The 18,260-nt window shown below is 27.5% G+C and overlaps 10 protein-coding genes across 10 annotated transcripts; 7 read left to right on the top strand and 3 right to left on the bottom strand.

Annotated features, from left to right (window-relative positions):
• Nucleotides 1-77: 77 nt before the first annotated feature.
• On the top strand, nt 78-2,171 carry T551_02149 (polynucleotide adenylyltransferase PAP1; the record flags this gene model as incomplete). The annotated part of the gene is made up of 9 exons (XM_018374412.1): nt 78-94; nt 146-283; nt 331-479; nt 526-1,103; nt 1,153-1,412; nt 1,454-1,758; nt 1,808-1,919; nt 1,962-2,064; nt 2,109-2,171. 9 exons carry the CDS (start codon nt 78-80, stop codon nt 2,169-2,171), a joined length of 1,725 nt encoding a protein of 574 aa, XP_018229364.1.
• Nucleotides 2,172-2,574: 403 nt separating this feature from the next.
• Nucleotides 2,575-3,820, bottom strand: T551_02148 (S-adenosylmethionine-dependent methyltransferase; the record flags this gene model as incomplete). The annotated part of the gene is made up of 5 exons (XM_018374411.1): nt 2,575-2,655; nt 2,698-3,203; nt 3,246-3,313; nt 3,361-3,501; nt 3,546-3,820. 5 exons carry the CDS (start codon nt 3,818-3,820, stop codon nt 2,575-2,577), a joined length of 1,071 nt encoding a protein of 356 aa, XP_018229363.1.
• Nucleotides 3,821-4,185: 365 nt separating this feature from the next.
• T551_02147 (40S ribosomal protein S18) lies at nt 4,186-4,842 on the top strand (the record flags this gene model as incomplete). The annotated part of the gene is made up of 5 exons (XM_018374410.1): nt 4,186-4,215; nt 4,251-4,340; nt 4,386-4,459; nt 4,507-4,744; nt 4,789-4,842. 5 exons carry the CDS (start codon nt 4,186-4,188, stop codon nt 4,840-4,842), a joined length of 486 nt encoding a protein of 161 aa, XP_018229362.1.
• Nucleotides 4,843-4,933: 91 nt separating this feature from the next.
• Nucleotides 4,934-6,333, bottom strand: T551_02146 (uncharacterized protein; the record flags this gene model as incomplete). The annotated part of the gene is made up of 3 exons (XM_018374409.1): nt 4,934-5,159; nt 5,209-6,027; nt 6,074-6,333. 3 exons carry the CDS (start codon nt 6,331-6,333, stop codon nt 4,934-4,936), a joined length of 1,305 nt encoding a protein of 434 aa, XP_018229361.1.
• Nucleotides 6,334-7,314: 981 nt separating this feature from the next.
• T551_02145 (uncharacterized protein) lies at nt 7,315-8,496 on the top strand (the record flags this gene model as incomplete). Its single annotated transcript, XM_018374408.1, has 6 exons — nt 7,315-7,436; nt 7,484-7,562; nt 7,608-7,797; nt 7,846-7,911; nt 7,952-8,298; nt 8,341-8,496. The coding sequence occupies 6 exons, from the start codon at nt 7,315-7,317 to the stop codon at nt 8,494-8,496; spliced, it is 960 nt and encodes a 319-aa protein (XP_018229360.1).
• Nucleotides 8,497-9,187: 691 nt separating this feature from the next.
• Nucleotides 9,188-10,209, top strand: T551_02144 (uncharacterized protein; the record flags this gene model as incomplete). The annotated part of the gene is made up of 5 exons (XM_018374407.1): nt 9,188-9,296; nt 9,337-9,376; nt 9,418-9,566; nt 9,611-9,729; nt 9,778-10,209. 5 exons carry the CDS (start codon nt 9,188-9,190, stop codon nt 10,207-10,209), a joined length of 849 nt encoding a protein of 282 aa, XP_018229359.1.
• Nucleotides 10,210-10,919: 710 nt separating this feature from the next.
• T551_02143 (uncharacterized protein) lies at nt 10,920-12,376 on the top strand (the record flags this gene model as incomplete). The annotated part of the gene is made up of 5 exons (XM_018374406.1): nt 10,920-11,236; nt 11,280-11,395; nt 11,440-12,127; nt 12,171-12,255; nt 12,299-12,376. 5 exons carry the CDS (start codon nt 10,920-10,922, stop codon nt 12,374-12,376), a joined length of 1,284 nt encoding a protein of 427 aa, XP_018229358.1.
• Nucleotides 12,377-13,020: 644 nt separating this feature from the next.
• On the top strand, nt 13,021-14,801 carry T551_02142 (uncharacterized protein; the record flags this gene model as incomplete). Its single annotated transcript, XM_018374405.1, has 3 exons — nt 13,021-14,405; nt 14,449-14,519; nt 14,572-14,801. 3 exons carry the CDS (start codon nt 13,021-13,023, stop codon nt 14,799-14,801), a joined length of 1,686 nt encoding a protein of 561 aa, XP_018229357.1.
• Nucleotides 14,802-15,136: 335 nt separating this feature from the next.
• T551_02141 (uncharacterized protein) lies at nt 15,137-17,166 on the bottom strand (the record flags this gene model as incomplete). Its single annotated transcript, XM_018374404.1, has 8 exons — nt 15,137-15,641; nt 15,684-15,754; nt 15,797-15,863; nt 15,906-16,011; nt 16,053-16,130; nt 16,175-16,466; nt 16,513-16,585; nt 16,628-17,166. 8 exons carry the CDS (start codon nt 17,164-17,166, stop codon nt 15,137-15,139), a joined length of 1,731 nt encoding a protein of 576 aa, XP_018229356.1.
• A 224-nt stretch (nt 17,167-17,390) lies between these two features.
• On the top strand, nt 17,391-18,163 carry T551_02140 (tRNA methyltransferase TYW3; the record flags this gene model as incomplete). The annotated part of the gene is made up of 2 exons (XM_018374403.1): nt 17,391-17,765; nt 17,810-18,163. The coding sequence occupies 2 exons, from the start codon at nt 17,391-17,393 to the stop codon at nt 18,161-18,163; spliced, it is 729 nt and encodes a 242-aa protein (XP_018229355.1).
• Nucleotides 18,164-18,260: the final 97 nt, after the last annotated feature.

Genomic DNA, 18,260 nt, shown 5'->3' with positions numbered 1-18,260 from the left:
GCTCTAATTACCTCTACGGATATATATTTCTTGTTTTTAGCTTTTTGAAGTTTTTTAACGGAAAAAAACGGTTGAAAATGGCAGGATTACCATTGTAAAGTAGTTTTAAGAGTGATATAAATGAACTAACAGAATTTGTGCGTAGAAATGAACGACAGTGGGGAGTTACACCACCTGTATCTATGGCTGGACCTACAGAACATGAAATTGCGGTGAACGCTGCATTAATTGATGAATTAAAGTTGCGGAAGAATTTTGAATCACCAGAGGAATCAGATAAGAGGTTTTAATGTTTTTTTTTGCAGAGGAACCATGTATAAATGTATTTAGAGCAAAAGTTTTAGGAGAACTTCAGAAAATTACACTTGAGTTTGTGCAAAAAGTAAGCTTGGATAAACATATGACTGAAAGTATGGCTCGAGATGCAGGTGGTAAAATATTTACATACGGAAGTTACCGGCTAGGTGTATACAGTCCAGGTAGTTTTATTCTATAGTTAAAGTATATCAGTTGAGGTTTTTAAAGGTTCTGATATTGACACGCTGATGGTTGTTCCAAGACATGTAACTCGCGAAAACTTTTTTACAGATTTTGAACAGATTCTTCGGAATCGTCCTGAAGTAACAGGAATAACAGCAGTTCCAGATGCTTATGTTCCTATTATAAAATTTAAATTTTCTGGTATTCCTATTGATCTTATTTTTGCTAGACTAGCTCTTGCGCAAGTTCCTATGGATCTTACCCTTGAAGATAATAATCTTCTGAAAAATGTTGAAGAAAGATGTGTTCTTTCATTAAATGGTACAAGAGTAACAGATGAGATTTTAAGACTTGTTCCAAATCCTACTATTTTTAAACATGCTTTAAGAGCTATAAAGCTTTGGGCTCAGCAACGAGCGATTTATTCAAATGTTATGGGATTTCCTGGTGGTGTAGCATGGGCTATGCTTGTTGCACGAATTTGTCAATTATATCCTAATGCTGTTTCTGCTGTAGTTATTGCCAAATTTTTCCGAATTCTTTCTCAATGGAAATGGCCTCAACCAGTTTTACTAAAGCCTATAGAAGACGGTCCTCTTCAAGTACGAGTTTGGAATCCAAAAGTATGTAAAAAATACTTTATGAGTTAATGTTTTTTATGAGATTCATTAGATTTATAAAGGTGATCAAGCACATCGTATGCCTATTATTACACCAGCATATCCATCTATGTGTTCAACCCATAATATTACAGAATCAACTCAAAAAGTTATTATTAATGAAATGAATCGTGCAGGTGATATTGCAGATAAAATTTTAAATGGAACTCTTCCTTGGTCAACATTATTTGCGAAACATACGTTTTTTCATCAATATAAGTATTATCTTGTGATTGTGGCTGCATCGAAAAGTGCTGAAATGCAACTTAAATGGTTTAAAACAGTTTATTATTATTATTATTAATATTTTTAAGGTCTGGTCTAGTAGAATCAAAGGTACGCCAATTAGTATTAAGACTTGAATATGTAGATGAAATTAAACTTGCACATCCTTTCAATAAAAGTACTGATTCATTACATTATTGTAAAACAGAGGAAGAAGCTAATGGTGTTGCTCATGGCGAATTAGTGAGTACTAGAATGGAAAATATAAATATGCAACAAACAATTAAAGAAATGGAAAGTACATCTAATATGGATATGAAAAATTCTCAAAGTGATATGATATTAGTGTATGTAACAACGTGGTATATTGGATTAGAAGTAGATAAAAAGAATGGTAAAAAATATACATTTAATTATAATTTTCATTTAAATATTTTATTTAGGCTCTAAAAAATTAGATATTTCTTGGCCATCTCAAGAATTTTACGAAATGTGTAGAAAATGGGATAAATATAATATTGAATCTATGAATGTTGTAATTAAGTATATTAGAAAGTTGGATAATTTTCCTATTTGTAAAGAATTGACATTTTTTAGTTTTGATTTACCTGATAGTGTTTTTACACAAGGTGAACAGCGGCCAGTTAGATCCCTAAAGAAAACGAAAAAAAGAAAATTACAACCTGATGAAAAAAAAGAGGTTCATTCTAAATTTTTTTGTTTATAAAAATTAATAAACAACAGAACATAGCCGAATCTCCTGATAAAGCAGTTAAAATGGACTCTACTGTTTCTATCCGTGCTTAATAGTTTTCTATAAAAGACCATATCCATCCAAATATGGTATCCTATTAAGGTTATAAGTAAAAATATCTAATTAATGCATCATAAAACTGTATTGCCTAAACATAACTACAGTTTTTTAATGTGCTAACCCTATAACCTTTAAAAATAAAATTTTAAGCCTTTTGAGTTAATATTGGGTAAAAAATCTACGGGAATATGCTAGATTTAATACGTAAAAATATAAATCTAACAAATAATATAAATATATTTCGTTTAATTTATAAAAAAATCATATCTAGCTTAATCTCATCAAAATTATGAATATATTTTTTCTACTAATAATATTTATACATTTATAATAGTTATATATTTTTTTTTTTAGCAACCCAAAACTATAACATTAGTAAATTAACTATTTAACATATTAATATACTTCTGTTTCATATATATATTTTAACATAGAACAAGGATTTCCAATATACGTAGTATTAATTGTTTTTCTTTTCTATAAAATGTAAAAAAATATAAAAATAGCTAAAATTCATACTTCTATTTCAAATCCAAGATTCTTTATTAATTGAATCAAAGTCTCAAGACTTAACTCAATACTGCAAGTGAGATTTTTATCTTCAGGTGATTTTTCTGTGTATGTATTATCTTCATAATGCCAAAGAAGAGGTCCTAAATTTATCCAGAATCCTCCAGGTTTTAAAGAGTACCATATAGTTCTAATATAAGAAATAACATTTGGCGAGGTATCTATAAAAAAACATGTAGCAATTACATCAAAAAAGGATTCCATATCACTATGGGAATAAACTTCAGTAAATTCGCCCATTGATGTGGAAAAGCTGGAGCCAGAAGAAATAATAGATCTTGGGTTGATATCGGGAATAGAACATTTATAAAGCAAATCTTTGTTTGATCGATGGTTTGAAAAAGTATGAATAAAAGGAAATAAAAAATAATCATTACTAGATTTTAAACAATTCAAGACAAAAAAAGATGAAATAAGCATAAAATAGGAAAACTCGTTCCCCTGTACAGAAAATCCTGTCATAAAATTAAATTTTAAGTTAAAAATAAAAACAATACCTTTGAGTGCTATATCAAAAGGAAGCCTACCTAAACCTGCACCTGGAACCAAAACATTTATTTTATTTCTAACATAATATATTAATCTTGAAAAATATATAAAAAAACTTTCTACCTTTTATTCATGGGTATATCCATAAATTTTAATTCAATTTCATCAATAATAGGTTTGTACGACATATCTCGTTCGAGCATACCATCTTTGCTCCAATCACGCCAAAATTGTTTCATTGTTGTCAACACTTTATCCACATATCTTTTTATATATTAACAGTTGTAACAATATGTTTATAATCAAACCCTGGCCTCAGGGGACGTGGTAGTGCATACTTTTCTCCTGGAAGAAATTGATTTCTTCCAAATTTCTCTATATCATTTGCAAGTTTACAATTAATTATAACAGCTTCTTCTAATTGATCCAAATGATCTGAAAACTCTATCAATAATGCCTGATCCTCCTTTTTAAGTGATTTCAGTCCATGACGACGCATGTTGATCTTTAAACCCATAATTTCTCCGTATCTTCGAAATGCTTCAAGAGTATCTGCAATAACTCCTTCTTCGTCCTCATCCATCGCTTAAAAATAAATATAAACAGTCCTCCTTGAATATTTATAATATAATGATCTATATTTAAACAGCTTCTCAGTATTTTTTTCCAGCAATTCACTCTTTTTATATTTAAAAGATAAAGTATTTTAACCGGCTAAAAAAGACATATTGAAGTAATTCAAACAATATATATCTAAAAAGAATAATAAATTAAGTAAATATACTGTTAATACATTCTTTCTTTTTTTTTATTTAACCTTAATTTTTCATTTAATTATTTTATTTTAAATGTTAACTTGTGCGACTGTCTTTTAACAGTTTATTAAAAAAATCAAAAAATAACACAAAACCTAAAAAATAAAAAAAATACTGCTTAATATCAATTAAAATGGTATGTATTAATAAAAATCTACAAAAAGTATTAGTAATATATGTTTATTAACGTTTAAATAGTCCCTTGTTTTTCAGTCAAGTGTATTTCAACATATTCTCCGTTTACTCAATACAAACGTAGATGGACGACAAAAAGTTATATTTGCATTAGTAGACACTTCAAGCACTCTATATATATGTTTTTAACTTTGGCAGACACAAATTAAGGGTGTTGGTCGCCGTTATGCCAGTTTAGTTTGCAAAAAAGCTGATATTGACACAAATAAAAGGTAAATAATACATATGTATTATAAATTAGTATATTAAGCTGGTATAGAGCAGGTGAATTGACAACAGATGAATTGGAACGAATCGTTACGATTATTCAAAATCCTTTGGCTTACAAGATTCCAACATGGTTTCTTAATTCTCAGCGTGCAATTGTAGATGGAAAAAATTCCCAAGTACTTGCAAACCAACTTGATAACAAGCTTCGTGAGGATCTTGAGCGTCTTAAGAAGATTAGAGCACATCGAGGGCTGCGTCACTTTTGGGGATTAAGAGTTAGGGGACAAGTATGTTTATATAGCAATTTTTATAGGCTAATTTTGTGTTTTAGCATACAAAAACAACCGGACGGAAAGGAAAGACAGTGGGTGTTAGCAGAAAATAATTTTTTGTTATTTTTTTGCATTGTCAATAAAAATAATTGATCATTTATTTTTTTGTTATAAATATTATAAATATTTTATTGATTTTAATATTTATATGTATTCACTAGTATAAGCCTCAATTAATTCGTCTAAATTGTTGATGACATCGTCTTTATTATGCATTTTATGTTTGTTTTTGTAAATATATTGTTTTTTTTTTTGAGATAAGAAAGTCTTGGTATCTAAAGAAGATGTTAATGCCTGAAAAGACAATTCCGATGAGTTAAAAATGCTGGGAAAAGATGCTGGTGAAGGAAGTTCTGTAGAATGACAATATCTAATCAAAAATCAAAAAAATAAAAAAATATATAATAAATAAATCCTACGTTGTTGATATTGAAGAATTTTTTATTTTAGAAATAGCTTTTTGGTTTTTCTCATTTCTAAATATTTCCAAAGAACTTTCAATTGAATTTTCTAACTTTAAACCTAACCATCCAGATTTAAAGTCTTTTGAGTTTATTTTTAAATATGTCATTTTTCTATAAGAATAAAGATTTATTAAAGGAATTATATCCCCCATAGACATGAAGTTAATTATAGAATGGCAAGGTATTAATAGAGATTCGATTGCTGAAAAATGAAAAGCTGATGTGTGCCATATAGAACTTGGATCGAATTTTTTGGAAGTATAATCTGGCTTTTTATTCAAAGCGAAAAGTACTGAAGATGTTTCATGCATTGATAATAATGCTTCAATATCATCATTCATTCCAGTATCTATAGAAAATGTCCATATACATAATTTAGGTATTTCATCTCTAATAGAATTAAGGAATGAACATGCAAATCCTCCCCAACCATTACTAATTTCACTAAAGATAGTTAATCCTTGAATATTATCACATTCTTCAAGAAAAGGTCGAAAGTGAGATTCAAACAAATCATTTTCTTTTGAAAGATCACGAAAAAGATCTTTTCCTTGATCGAATGCATGAAATGGATTAAAAGTTTCATCATAAAGATCATATTGACATAATTGATTTAAAGAATGAGGATGATATTTTGTCATATTATAATCAGACCATGAAGTAATTGTTTCTGATGATAAAGACACTTTTGAATGTGGATTTCCTAATGAAAATTGAAAAGGATGTATAGGGTATTTTGGAGCTTGATAAACCTCTGTAACTAATTCATTTTCTCTTATAAGAATATCAACAACTATAAATAAAAAAATAAAGTACTTACTCATCTATATCTTCATTCTGTAACTGATATAAGTCCATATATTTACCAAGGTTCCCAAAACTATTCCTTAAATCATAAATAAGAACACGAGGAGTAAAAACATCTTTTCCGTATTTATTGGAATTTAATCTATACATAACATGATAATCAATCAATGATTCTTGCGTATCTTGTGTAAAATATGTTTCTTGTGCATTCCAAAAATGAGTTCCTAAGTAATTTGCATATTTTCCAAACTGAAGAACAATATTTTCTCTCATAAAAAGACTTTTGAATATTTAATATTTAAGAAATAATATTATTTAAATTAAAATATTTCAAATATGCAGAATTAAATATAAAACAAAACTGTAAATTGTATTATAATATTAATCTTTATAGATTTCAAGTTTTTTAAAAATACGAATATCTTAAAAAGATGGAAATTATTTCTTAATAGATTCAAAAAAAAATAAATAATATAAATAATAATTTTTTTAAAAAATATATTTAAAAATTTAGAAATAATTAAATACTCAATTATCTCATTTAATAAAATTTTTAATTTCTGATAAAAAAAATCTAAAGTATAAGATTCATGTTTTATTTATAATAAATTATAAATATAGATCTAAAATTTGAGGCTTTAAAAGTAATCGATTAAGACATTTATATTTTATACATTTGTCTATATATAAATTTATTTTTAATTCTTATCATTTCACTTTTTTATAAACTTCATTGCTTTTGTTTTTTTTAATTTTTATATTTTTCTTGCATCTACTAATTTTCTAAAAACTTATTCTGTTAATTTGATTTATTATATTAATATTTATGATCCAACTGTTCATTGTTTTTTTGACATTTTTTTAACTTTATTTCATGTTTTCCAAATCTTACATCAATCCAAAACATATTGTATATAAATTATTTTTCAAATGATGACATTATTTAAGATAATGTTTTGTACAATTTAATAAAAAAATATTTACAATAACATTTTAACATTCAAATTTCCAATCTCATCTTTTCATTCTAAAATCATAAGAATACAATTTAAATTAAAATTTAAATATATTTGATCTCAAAATAAAGATTCCTGCTTTTTAATTCATAAAATATAATTTATAAATATTGTTTAAATATAAAACTTAACTTCATTTTAAGGTTTAGGGTTAGATAAGATTTAAATATGTAATTTTTTTAAAATTAGTTTTAAAATTTAAAATAAAATCATTATTTTTGCCAATAAAATAACATCAATGGCAAATTCTTCACTAGAAAATAATGAAAAAGACATAGAAGAATATATTGTCAGCTTTAAAGCAGGAAAAATGATACGAGAAGGTAATTCTACTCTTGTAAAAGCTGACACAAGAAAAGGGTAAATATATTGATTTATTGGACAAAAAAGTTGATTTTTATTTATAGAATGGTATTTATGAAAGTTGGACATGATGATTTAGTCCATTTTTGCTGGAAAGACAGAACTACGGGTGTTGTAGAAGATGTTTTTTTAAAAAATAAATAGTTTCTATGTTTTTAATTAAATTAGGATTTCATTATTTTTCCAGATGAAGCAAAGATTTTTCGTATAAAAGAATGTCCAGGGAATAGAGTTTTTGCTCTTCGATTTAAGTCTTCTATGCAAGTTCATTTTTTTTGGATGCAAGATCTTAAAAGCGACAAAGATCAATATTACCTTGATAAAATTAATGAAATAATTAAAAACCACGTAATGGACGGTAGAAAAATAAAAATGCATATCAATTCAATCTGAATAATTAAATTAGATGTATTAGATTCCGATGAACAAGATATAAGTTTAAAGACAGAAACAGAGTATTTTGATAATCAAAGTAAGTTATTTGAATTATACCAATTTCTTCAACTTTTTAGATAAAAAATCTGATGAAAATATATCTTCAAACAGTAAACAAGGAAATTCCGAAACAGAGACACAAAATATTCTACATATAAGTGCATGTAAAAATTATTCAGCATTATCTGAGTATTTTTCATCTTTGAAAACATTTTTATCTAGTGTTTCTGTTCCTGATAATTTTTCAAACGAATCATTTATTTTAACTGATATATTAATGCCATCAGAAATAATTAGCTTATTACAAAATAACTTTATTCAAAAAACATTATTTCCTAATCTTCCATCTAATATTCTTTCTCAAATTGTTAATCTTAATGAAAAAAATCTTGAAAATTTTATTTCAGAAACATATTTTCAACAGGTAAATATTTAAAATAGCTTTTTTTTTTTTTAACTTTTAAAGGAACTTCGCTCTCTTCATTACGCTATCTATGAAGGAAAAGCAGATACTATTATTTCAAAATTTTCATCAAATAATTCTAAAACACTTGATGTATTTTTTCGTGCAATAATACGTTTACTTGAAGATACGGATCAAGAAATGAATATTACTGAATAATTTTTAACAAAGTTTTATTATAATTATATAATGAAAATATGTTACAGTATTTTCCTATAAATTCTAAAGATTATAGTTTGGATTGTTATGATATATAGACTTTAAAATTAGAAAATTTATAGTTCAAAAATTACTTTTATTCATTTAATATGTATTTCAGTATTTATAAATCGTAAAATACGACAATATTTTTATATTTAATCAGATTTTAAATTTAAAATATGAAATAAGTATTTTTTCTAATTATAAACTTCGAATAACAAAAAATAATCCATAATTTTTACTTAATAAAAACAATTGTACTTATAAATCTTATAGAGTAGTATATTTTTCATCTTAATTCTTTTATTTAATAAATATTTTGTTTCTTTTAAAATATATTTGGTTTTTTCATTTTATAAAATTACATAAATTTTCCTTAATATTTATGAAAAAAATAATATACTACTTAAAATTATTTTCTTTTCACTTATTTACCATTAAAATTCTAAATTATTGATAAAAATTTAAATTTATGAAATTAATTTCTAATTTAAATATCTTTAAAAATATTAAACCTAAAAAATTATTTATTTCATTAATTTTTTAATATTTATATTTATTTATTTCTATCTCCTAGGTGCTCAGATATATATTTTAAGTTCATTTACATAAAATAAACTATCATATAAAGCCATAAAATAAAAAGCAAATGAAAAATAAAAATGAAACACCTAAAATGACAAATATTGTGGACGAGCTCTCAATAGAAGGAAGTAAAGAATCTAATTCTGAAACACCGGAAGTAAATACTTTTTATGGTTTTTTAAAATATACTTTTTTCTTAACTAACATATTTAGAAAATTCCTTATCATCTAATGATTCTGAAACAATGACATGGTAGCTTCTAAATACAATACTTGTCAATACTAATTTTTTAGGATTTCATGGTGGTGTTCTCATGTAGGCCATGATTATTTTGCAGAAGTTTCAGAGGAGTTTATTGAAGATAATTTTAACTTAACAGGTCTCAGTACTCTTATTCCGTTTTATAAGGAAGCACTTGAAATGATATTGGATGTAGATTCAGGCATTTTTCAAACACTGTTGATTATCAAAATAATTTTTTCATAGAAAATACAGATGAACATGTGCGAGCACCTGATCAAAATATCATAGAAAGCAGTGCAGAACTTTTATACGGACTTATTCATCAAAGATATATAGTATCTAGGTCTGGCTTGCATGCAATGGCAAGACAACATATTTTTTTTAAATTAAAGCCAACTTAAATTTCTTAGGCTGAAAAATTTGAAATGGGACATTTTGGACATTGTCCAAGAGTATATTGCAATTCCACCTCAGTGGTACCTTGTGGAAGATCTGATCTCCCTGGTGTAGAAACTGTCAAACTCTTTTGCCCTAATTGTTTAGATATTTATGTTCCTCCAAACTCTAGATTTCAAAATATTGACGGTGCTTTTTTTGGAACAACATTTCCTCATCTTTTCTTTCAAATATATCCAGAATATAAACCAACTATTTTACAGAAATGTTTTCGTGTTTATCAACCAAAAATATATGGTTTTAAGATTTCTGAAAGAAGCAAATCAGGACCTCGAATGACATGGTTAAGAAAATTTTTAGGGAAGACAGAGCCAGAAAAAGAAATGATGTTATTAGATGAAAAAAATGATGATAAAGAGATAGACAGAAATGAGGAACTTTCATGACATTTATTATAATATAATCCTTTCACTCTAGAAAATAATAATGAATCTAATATATGAAAAAATACAAACCATAAAAAGAGACATACTGAAACTGTATTGATATTCTTTCGTAATATTATGAATATTTAAAATATTTTCAATTTTCTAAGACATTTTTATATCAGGTAGAATAATACATGTTTAAAAGTATTACATGTATAATAATATTTTTTAAATACCTTTTTTAAATATATCTATTTATTAATCAAATTCTTTCATAATATTAATAGATAACCATACATGTCTGCTTTCCCGAGATTAAATATATTTCTATTTCTAAACAAAATTTGCATCTAAAACCAAAGCACATTTTTATAACATTTATTATTTATAAAAAACAAAGACATTAATTACCACATATATTTATTCATTTTTTTAACACTACAAATTAAAAATTCATGCTTTAAATATAAACAACATTATATATAGTTTTCTAAAATACAAACAATTCATATAATTAAACGACTAATTATATATTTATTAATAATACGTCTACTACGTTTTTTAAAAATCAATATCGAAGCTCATAAAACCACAAAAAACTAAATTTCAACAAATTTTATTATTTATTGAAACAATTCTTTTATATAACAGCTTATAACTATAAAAAATAATCAAAAAAAACTAATTGATCAATATAGTTTTTTTTTTTTTTATTTAATTATATCAAAATGCTAAAACCATCCCAACCAGTTTTTGGAGTTATTACAACTTATGCATCACGTATAAGGACAGGAAATACATCTCTTATTATCCCTATTCAAGGACAGTCCGGATCTAGGAGTACAGGAAGACTTTCTTCTCGTGGAGGCATTATATCATATACAGAAAAAGATGATGATGACTGGGATCAAATAGCAGAAAATGGACAAGAAACATATGCAGTAGAAGCAGATGATACTGGTGATAATAAGGGATATATTAACGGGCCACCTCCAGATAGTGTTGTTAAAAGAAAACCTGCAGTTAAAACAAGACACATGTATAGGTAAATATTAAGATAAAAGCATTAAAAATATTTAATACAGTAGATCTGATGATCAAATGAAATTTGCAGCAGAGAACGAAGAAGTGTTGATTCCAATTAGACTAGATTTAGAGCTAGATAATTATAGATTAAAAGATGTTTTTACATGGAACATGAACGGTACTTTTTTTCTTTTAAGAAATTATACTGATCTTGCTTTAAAGAGGAACTAATTACACCTGACCTATTTGCACAAATTATGTGTGCAGATCTGGATATACCAGCATCGATTTTTGCACCACAAATTTCTTCTGCAATACGCACACAAATTGAGGAGTATGCTCCAGTTGCGGAAATATCTTTACCTGAAAATAATGATTTAAGAGTTATTGTTAACTTGTCTTTACATTTATCTAGACATCTTCTAACAGACAAATTTGAATGGGATTTAACCAGTTCTCTTACACCAGAGGTTTTTGCTGGCCAAGTATGTGCAGATTTAGGACTAAGCGGAGAATTTTATCCAGCTATTGCACATGCTATTCATGAGCATGTTCTTAGATTGAAAAAAGAAGCGTGTGAAGGTGGTTTGCCCTTTGAATTGGACAATGATGCTGCATATGGTGCAGAAGCTGGCATCCGCGTTGAGCAGGAAACACTAGGAGCTAGTTGGGCGCCTCATATCGAAGTTCTTAGCAGAGAAGAAATAGAAAAAAGAGATGGAGATCGTGAGCGCCAAGTCCGGCGAACTCGGCGAGAAGCATCCCGCTTTGGTGCAGGTTCGATTTCTAATTTTGGTGAAAGAAGAAGTGGACGAGATAAACGTGGACGAAGCTTAAGCCCAAATAGTAGAGGAGCATCTGAACAATCAATACCAGCAGGCGTAAGCGGTGCACAAACATTATCTGATTAGTATGTTTAATTTTATAAACTACTTTATTAATATTTATAATAGCGAACGCACACGTTGGAGATGTTCTTATTGCCATTGTTCAGGTACAGGCACTTGGGCTGTCCGTAGAGGTCCTTCTGGTAATAAGGTAAAAAAAATATAATTATTTCATTAATCTCAAATATCTTTAGACACTATGTAATCCTTGCGGCGTTGCTTATGCTAGAACAAATGAACTTCCTCTGTGGAGAAAAGGCCTTTTTCGCTGAAAATAGTAATCTTAGATATATTTGGAACATAAAACACATTTCTTATAACCTTAATATTATTATATAACAGATTATTTTACAAACTACTATACAACAGTTCAAAAACATTTTATTGTCTTAATAGTCTTAATACATAAGCAAATATATATATACAAAACCATATTTTTTCAAATTCAACATTACCTTCCTTTTTAAATTAAAAAAGGTAAGTTACTAAAAAACTGATCAACTTGATATTCAAAAATAATATAAGTTTGACTTTAATGATTACATTTTCTACATTATCTAAACTATCTTTGGTTTATCTTATTAATGGCATCTCTATACTGGTACCTGCTAATCCGCGATTTAACCCTAAAAGGTTATTAGTTTATACCTATTTTTACAAAAAAAGTACCTATTACCGATGTGACATTTTTACGATTCTTACTCTAGTTGGTGTGATCCACTCTCAACACATCAAATAGATTAACAACTCTTAAACACTGATCCTAGATCTATCGTAGTGATCAATATTTTTTCTCTCAAAAAACGTTCATAGAGTAAAAAATATTATCAGTGGGATTCTGTAAGGATAAATAAGACCTTGTCTACATAATTATTGTCAGAAAATATTTTTTTACGTAAAAACTAATAATTTTTAGATGGAAGAACAGAATAAAGAGCTTGTAGAAAACCCAGAAAAACCCCATGAAAATGTTCTGGATGATACAGAACCTACAGAAGAAGAGATCAGCACTTTACGACGGGTTTCAGATAAAATACCATTTTCTGCCTATCTCGTTGTCGCAATAGAATTTTGCGAACGATTTACTTATTATGGATTAAGTAACCCTTTACAAAACTGCATTCAATATTCGCCAACAGATATGATCCCGGGTGTTCTTGGGCTTAAACAGAGCGGTGCAACAGCACTTAATAGTTTTTTCTCATTTTGGGTCTATGTTACACCTATCATTGGAGCAATTGTTGCAGATCAGTATTTAGGCCGATATTGGACTATTCTTTGGTTTTCATGTATATATTTTGTGGGTCAGCTTGTTTTAATATTTACGTCTTTGCCGTTTGCAATCGAACGCAATTTATCTCTTGCTGGAATGATCATAGCAATGATTATTATTGGATTAGGAACTGGTGGTATCAAAGCAAACGTCTCACCTCTTGTTGCAGAACAATATCATTTAGAGAAACCTATAGTTAAAACGTTACCAACAAATGAGCGTGTTATTATTGATTACGATGTTACTATTCAGCGTATTTTCTTACTCTTTTACTTTTCAATTAATATGGGATCATTTGGAGGCACTGCTACAATCTTCTTGGAAAAATATGTAGGCTTTTGGGCAGCATTTTTATTACCGGCATGCGTATTTATTGTTGGAATGGCAATTTTAATTGCTGGAAAATCACGATATACTTGTCAAGTTCCTGAAGGCTCAGTTGTTTTAAATGCTATAAGAGCAATGTATATTGCAGCCAAAAATGGGTTTAGTCTTGAAAAAGCTAAACCAAGTAAATCAAACGGAAAAGACAAATTATATTGGGATGATACGTTTATTGATGAGCTTGGAATTACACTTGTTGCTTGTAAAATATTTATCTATTATCCAATTTACTGGGTCTCATATATTCAAATGGCTACAAATTTAATATCTCAGGCAGGAACTATGCAGCTGCATGGTGTTCCATCTGAACTAACGCAACAAGTAAATCCATTAACATTAATTTTACTCATTCCTGTTTTTAATTACTATGTTTATCCAACTCTGAGAAAATATGGGATTTTATTTCGTCCTATTACAAGAATTACTATGGGGTTCTTTTTCGGTTCAGTATCTATGGCATATACAGCTATAATTCAAGCTAAAATCTACAACAGTCCACCTTGCTATAAGTATCCAGGAAAAATGCAATATTGTGATGCTATCACAAGAGAAGGCCAGCCCAATAATGTACATATAGCTTATCAAATTCCATCATTCTTTTTTGTTGGGGTTTCGGAAATATTTGCATCAATTACAGGTTTAGAGTCAGTACAAACATATTCCTTTTTTTGCTATTAATATATCTAGATATGCATTTACTAAGGCACCAGCTAGCATGAAGTCATTTGTAATGTCATTATTTTTATTAACAAATACGGGTAAATGATACCAAACGTTTGATTTTATTGTGTATTTTAACACTTAAATTAGGTGGTTCACTTATTCAGATGATGCTTACACCTCTTTCTAGAGATCCTATATTAGTTTGGTTATATACATCTGTTTCAATTGTAATATTCATAGCTGGATGTTTATTCTGGTTTTTATTCAAAAAATACAATAAAGTTGAGGATGAAATGAACTCTTTTCAAAGAGATGTTAGGACTTTAAAGAATAAGCAATCAACTAGGGTAAATAAATCTAATAATGAAACAGCATAGTTCTATTTAGAACATTGCTTTTTAATGCAAAATAGATAGCTATTTTTCAGTTTATATAGCTTATGTAACTCAATATATATCATTTCAAAAAATATTTAAAAACTTGTCTACTACTAAATCTTATACCAATTTATGAATTAAAGATTCTTTGTATCGAATTAAAATTAACTACCAGAGCATATTCTAAAAATAAAAAAATTAATGAATAACATCGCTAGATCTTTAATATGTTCTTTATACGAAAAACCATGGATCTAGCATTAAGCCTTATAAAATCCATAACTATACAATATTTAAAATATTAAAAATATCAATATATATAAAACACATCATAACTAAGTACCAGACGATATCGATAACAAAACATCAATTGCAGAATCAAGTTTACCATTTTCAAAATCAACTACCATTTTAATAACATCAAGATCAACTGCTGGGAACATTTGATTAAGGGTATTAAGAGTTTCCAATTTTACTTGAACTTGTACATCTTTTGTTGCGACAAACTTAGATCCTGGATACTGAGCATTTATTTTCGGATATATCAACTTATTTTTGTTCAAAACAGTCTCAGACGCCATATTTCGGGACGACTGATTAAAAAAAAATTGTTTAGAAAAATTAGACTGATATGATTGTTCTGTATTTTGATCTATAAATATTTTTCCTAGAGAAGAAAAAGGTTTTTGAATATTACGAAATGCATTAGATGATTTAGACACAATATATTCTTTTGTTGGTTTCAATATAGAAGAAGATATTGAATGATTATCTTTACTTTTTTCGACTGCTTCTTTATTTTTCTGTTCATTCACTTCAATGATAGCATTTTCTAAATTCCTTTTATATGTAAGAAAATATAGAATTCTCCAGAATACATACTTCTCAAATTCTTCATCGGAAATCGTTAATGACGATTTATCTAAATTTTCAATAAAAGCAATAGCACCTATCTTAATAACATAAATAACAAAAACAGTAAAAAAAAAAATTACCAAGCTAGAAAAATAATATCCTGATTCCCCAGAAAGTTTTTCAGGATTCCTAAATCGAGATATATACCTTTTAATAATTAAGTAAATAATAAATAAAAAAAGAACATACTGAATATTTGATATTATATTTCCTGGATTAGTCTTAAGTATTACAAAAATTAAAATAGGAATAAATTTATCTGCAGATTCTTCGATTCCCGCATGTTTCAATAAACCTAGATAATATTAAAAAACAGAATATCATCACGTAACATACCAAAAATAACCTTAGAACAATTCAGGATACATATAACTTTGTCTCTTGGCGAATGATAGGCATTAACTTTCATAAGCTCTATATAATAAACAAAAATACATTTTACTATTAAAATGTTATACCTTGCCCAGCTAGGTACAAAAATTTTTGATTTAAATCACTATGTGGAATTTCCATATGCTCTTCTTTAATCCATGCAAACATACTAATCTTCTCTCGTAAAATTCTGTCTCTTTCTAAATCATCGCTATGTCCACTGATATCGTCATCAAGTAAATATGTTATAGCAGGAGAAAATGTATGATCATATAGTCTAGTCATAATCAACTTTTCCATTCCATCCTTTGCATTATCAAATTCAGCTTCCGATGTATTTATCCAAGGCTCAACAAGCAACATCTTTTGATATATAAACTATATATAAACTATTACATAATTATACAAATACAAAAATACATACGTCTAAAAAATCACGAATAATCTTCACTTTTTCTCTAATTGTCCAATGTCTTTGTAAAAACTCATAGATAAAACTAATATCATTACAATTATTCAATCAACTAAAATAAAACAACCTTTTCATATACTTTGTTATAGGAATAGCAGATTTATATCTTAACTGACCAAGAAATTTGTGAAAATCAAGAGTTTGTACTAATTTCAGCTCCGGCAACTTAAATCCAATTAATGTATTTTCAAAAGTATTTTCCTTCGTTGTCTTTTTCAAATCTTTCTCAAATAAAAGAACTTTTTCTATATCGTGAACCAAACAGTCTTCTACTTTTTCATCTTTTTCAGAATCTTTGACGCCATTTTTTACATTATTAGATAATGTTTGTTGCACAAACTGTTTTTGTGATATTACATTCAAATCTAAGTCTTTTTTCTCATTTAAACCACTATATGGTGCATCTAGACATTCTGCATCTACCAGCAATGAAAATGTCCCAAGAATATGTGTTTTTTCCGTCTTAATAGATGGACTTCGTTCTAAACATTTCTGATGTTTAGATAAATTATATTGATGAAAACCACCCAAAAATATCTCTTGATCAGATAAAGACATCCTATCATTCTCCTTCTTATTGTTTAACGCGCGTCTTATCTCTTTCATTCTCACAAAGACATCTTTTCTTACATCATTTTTTTATCAAAATTTTTGTCATTTTCTGCCGTCTCAAGCTTACTACAACGATTTTAAAAATATTTAAATATTTAATAGATTAACCTGTTTTTTTCTGAAAACACATGTTTTGTGTTATTTTTTCATTTTTAGCATTTTTAAAGCATTAAAACAGTAATCAACAAGTATAGTCAGTGGAAAAAAACAATTTTTAAATGAAATCTGTATTTCAACAAAAAAAGACAGATATTCTACGTAAATTTAATACAGAAAATCTAGATGCATCACCAAAGGGATCACCAGATGAAGATATACTTGATCTTTTGAACCTTATTAATAGCCATGCGGAGCTCGTTACAACAAGCTCTTGTTCAGGTAGAATGTCTGTATATGTTGAGAGTGAAATAGCACATAATATTGGAGGAAAAGGCGGAGGGGGAAAATGGTTAATGGTTAAACATGAACCATGGGACATACCGGCTAAAAATTCAATGGTTTTAAAAGAACTTTTTGGAAAATACTCTTTAAAAACAAGTGATTCAAAAAACTCAGAAAAAGGGCGATTAATTCATTTTAAATTCGAACCAATGGTACTGGCTCTTTTTTCGTATTTTCTGCTTTAATTAATTTGAAGATTTTGCATATTCTAGCAAAAACAGTATCAACCGCACGTACTTTTTTAACTACTGCACTTTCATGTAGTTTTAGAGAATCAGGGCTTATATTGTCAAAAAAGAATATTGTAATTGCAGTAAGGTCTTCTATAGGATTTAGTTGTCCTATAGGCTATCTTAGGAAAGAACAAGATATTGAATTTATTCAATTACTAGTGAATGAATCGTATCTTTATTTATTGATAGATATGGCGAACAAAAGATTTAAAGAAAATAAAAAAAGAAAAGAAAAGTTGTATAAAAGTATAGCGAGTTGGATTACGGAAAAGTCTAAAATAAATATGGAAGACAATAATGGAACCTTGATAGAATGATATAAAATCAAAAATAATCAAAAATAATCAAAAATAACAATCGAAAATAACAATCAAAAATACCGTTATTATATTAGTTATTCGATATTTAAACCAA

This window comes from Pneumocystis jirovecii, assembly GCF_001477535.1.
Source record: "Pneumocystis jirovecii RU7 chromosome Unknown supercont1.9, whole genome shotgun sequence".
In the NCBI taxonomy this organism is placed as follows: domain Eukaryota; kingdom Fungi; phylum Ascomycota; class Pneumocystomycetes; order Pneumocystales; family Pneumocystaceae; genus Pneumocystis; species Pneumocystis jirovecii.
The sequence above is the reverse complement of the archived record's forward strand: the minus strand, read 5'-3'. Positions and strand labels throughout refer to the sequence as shown.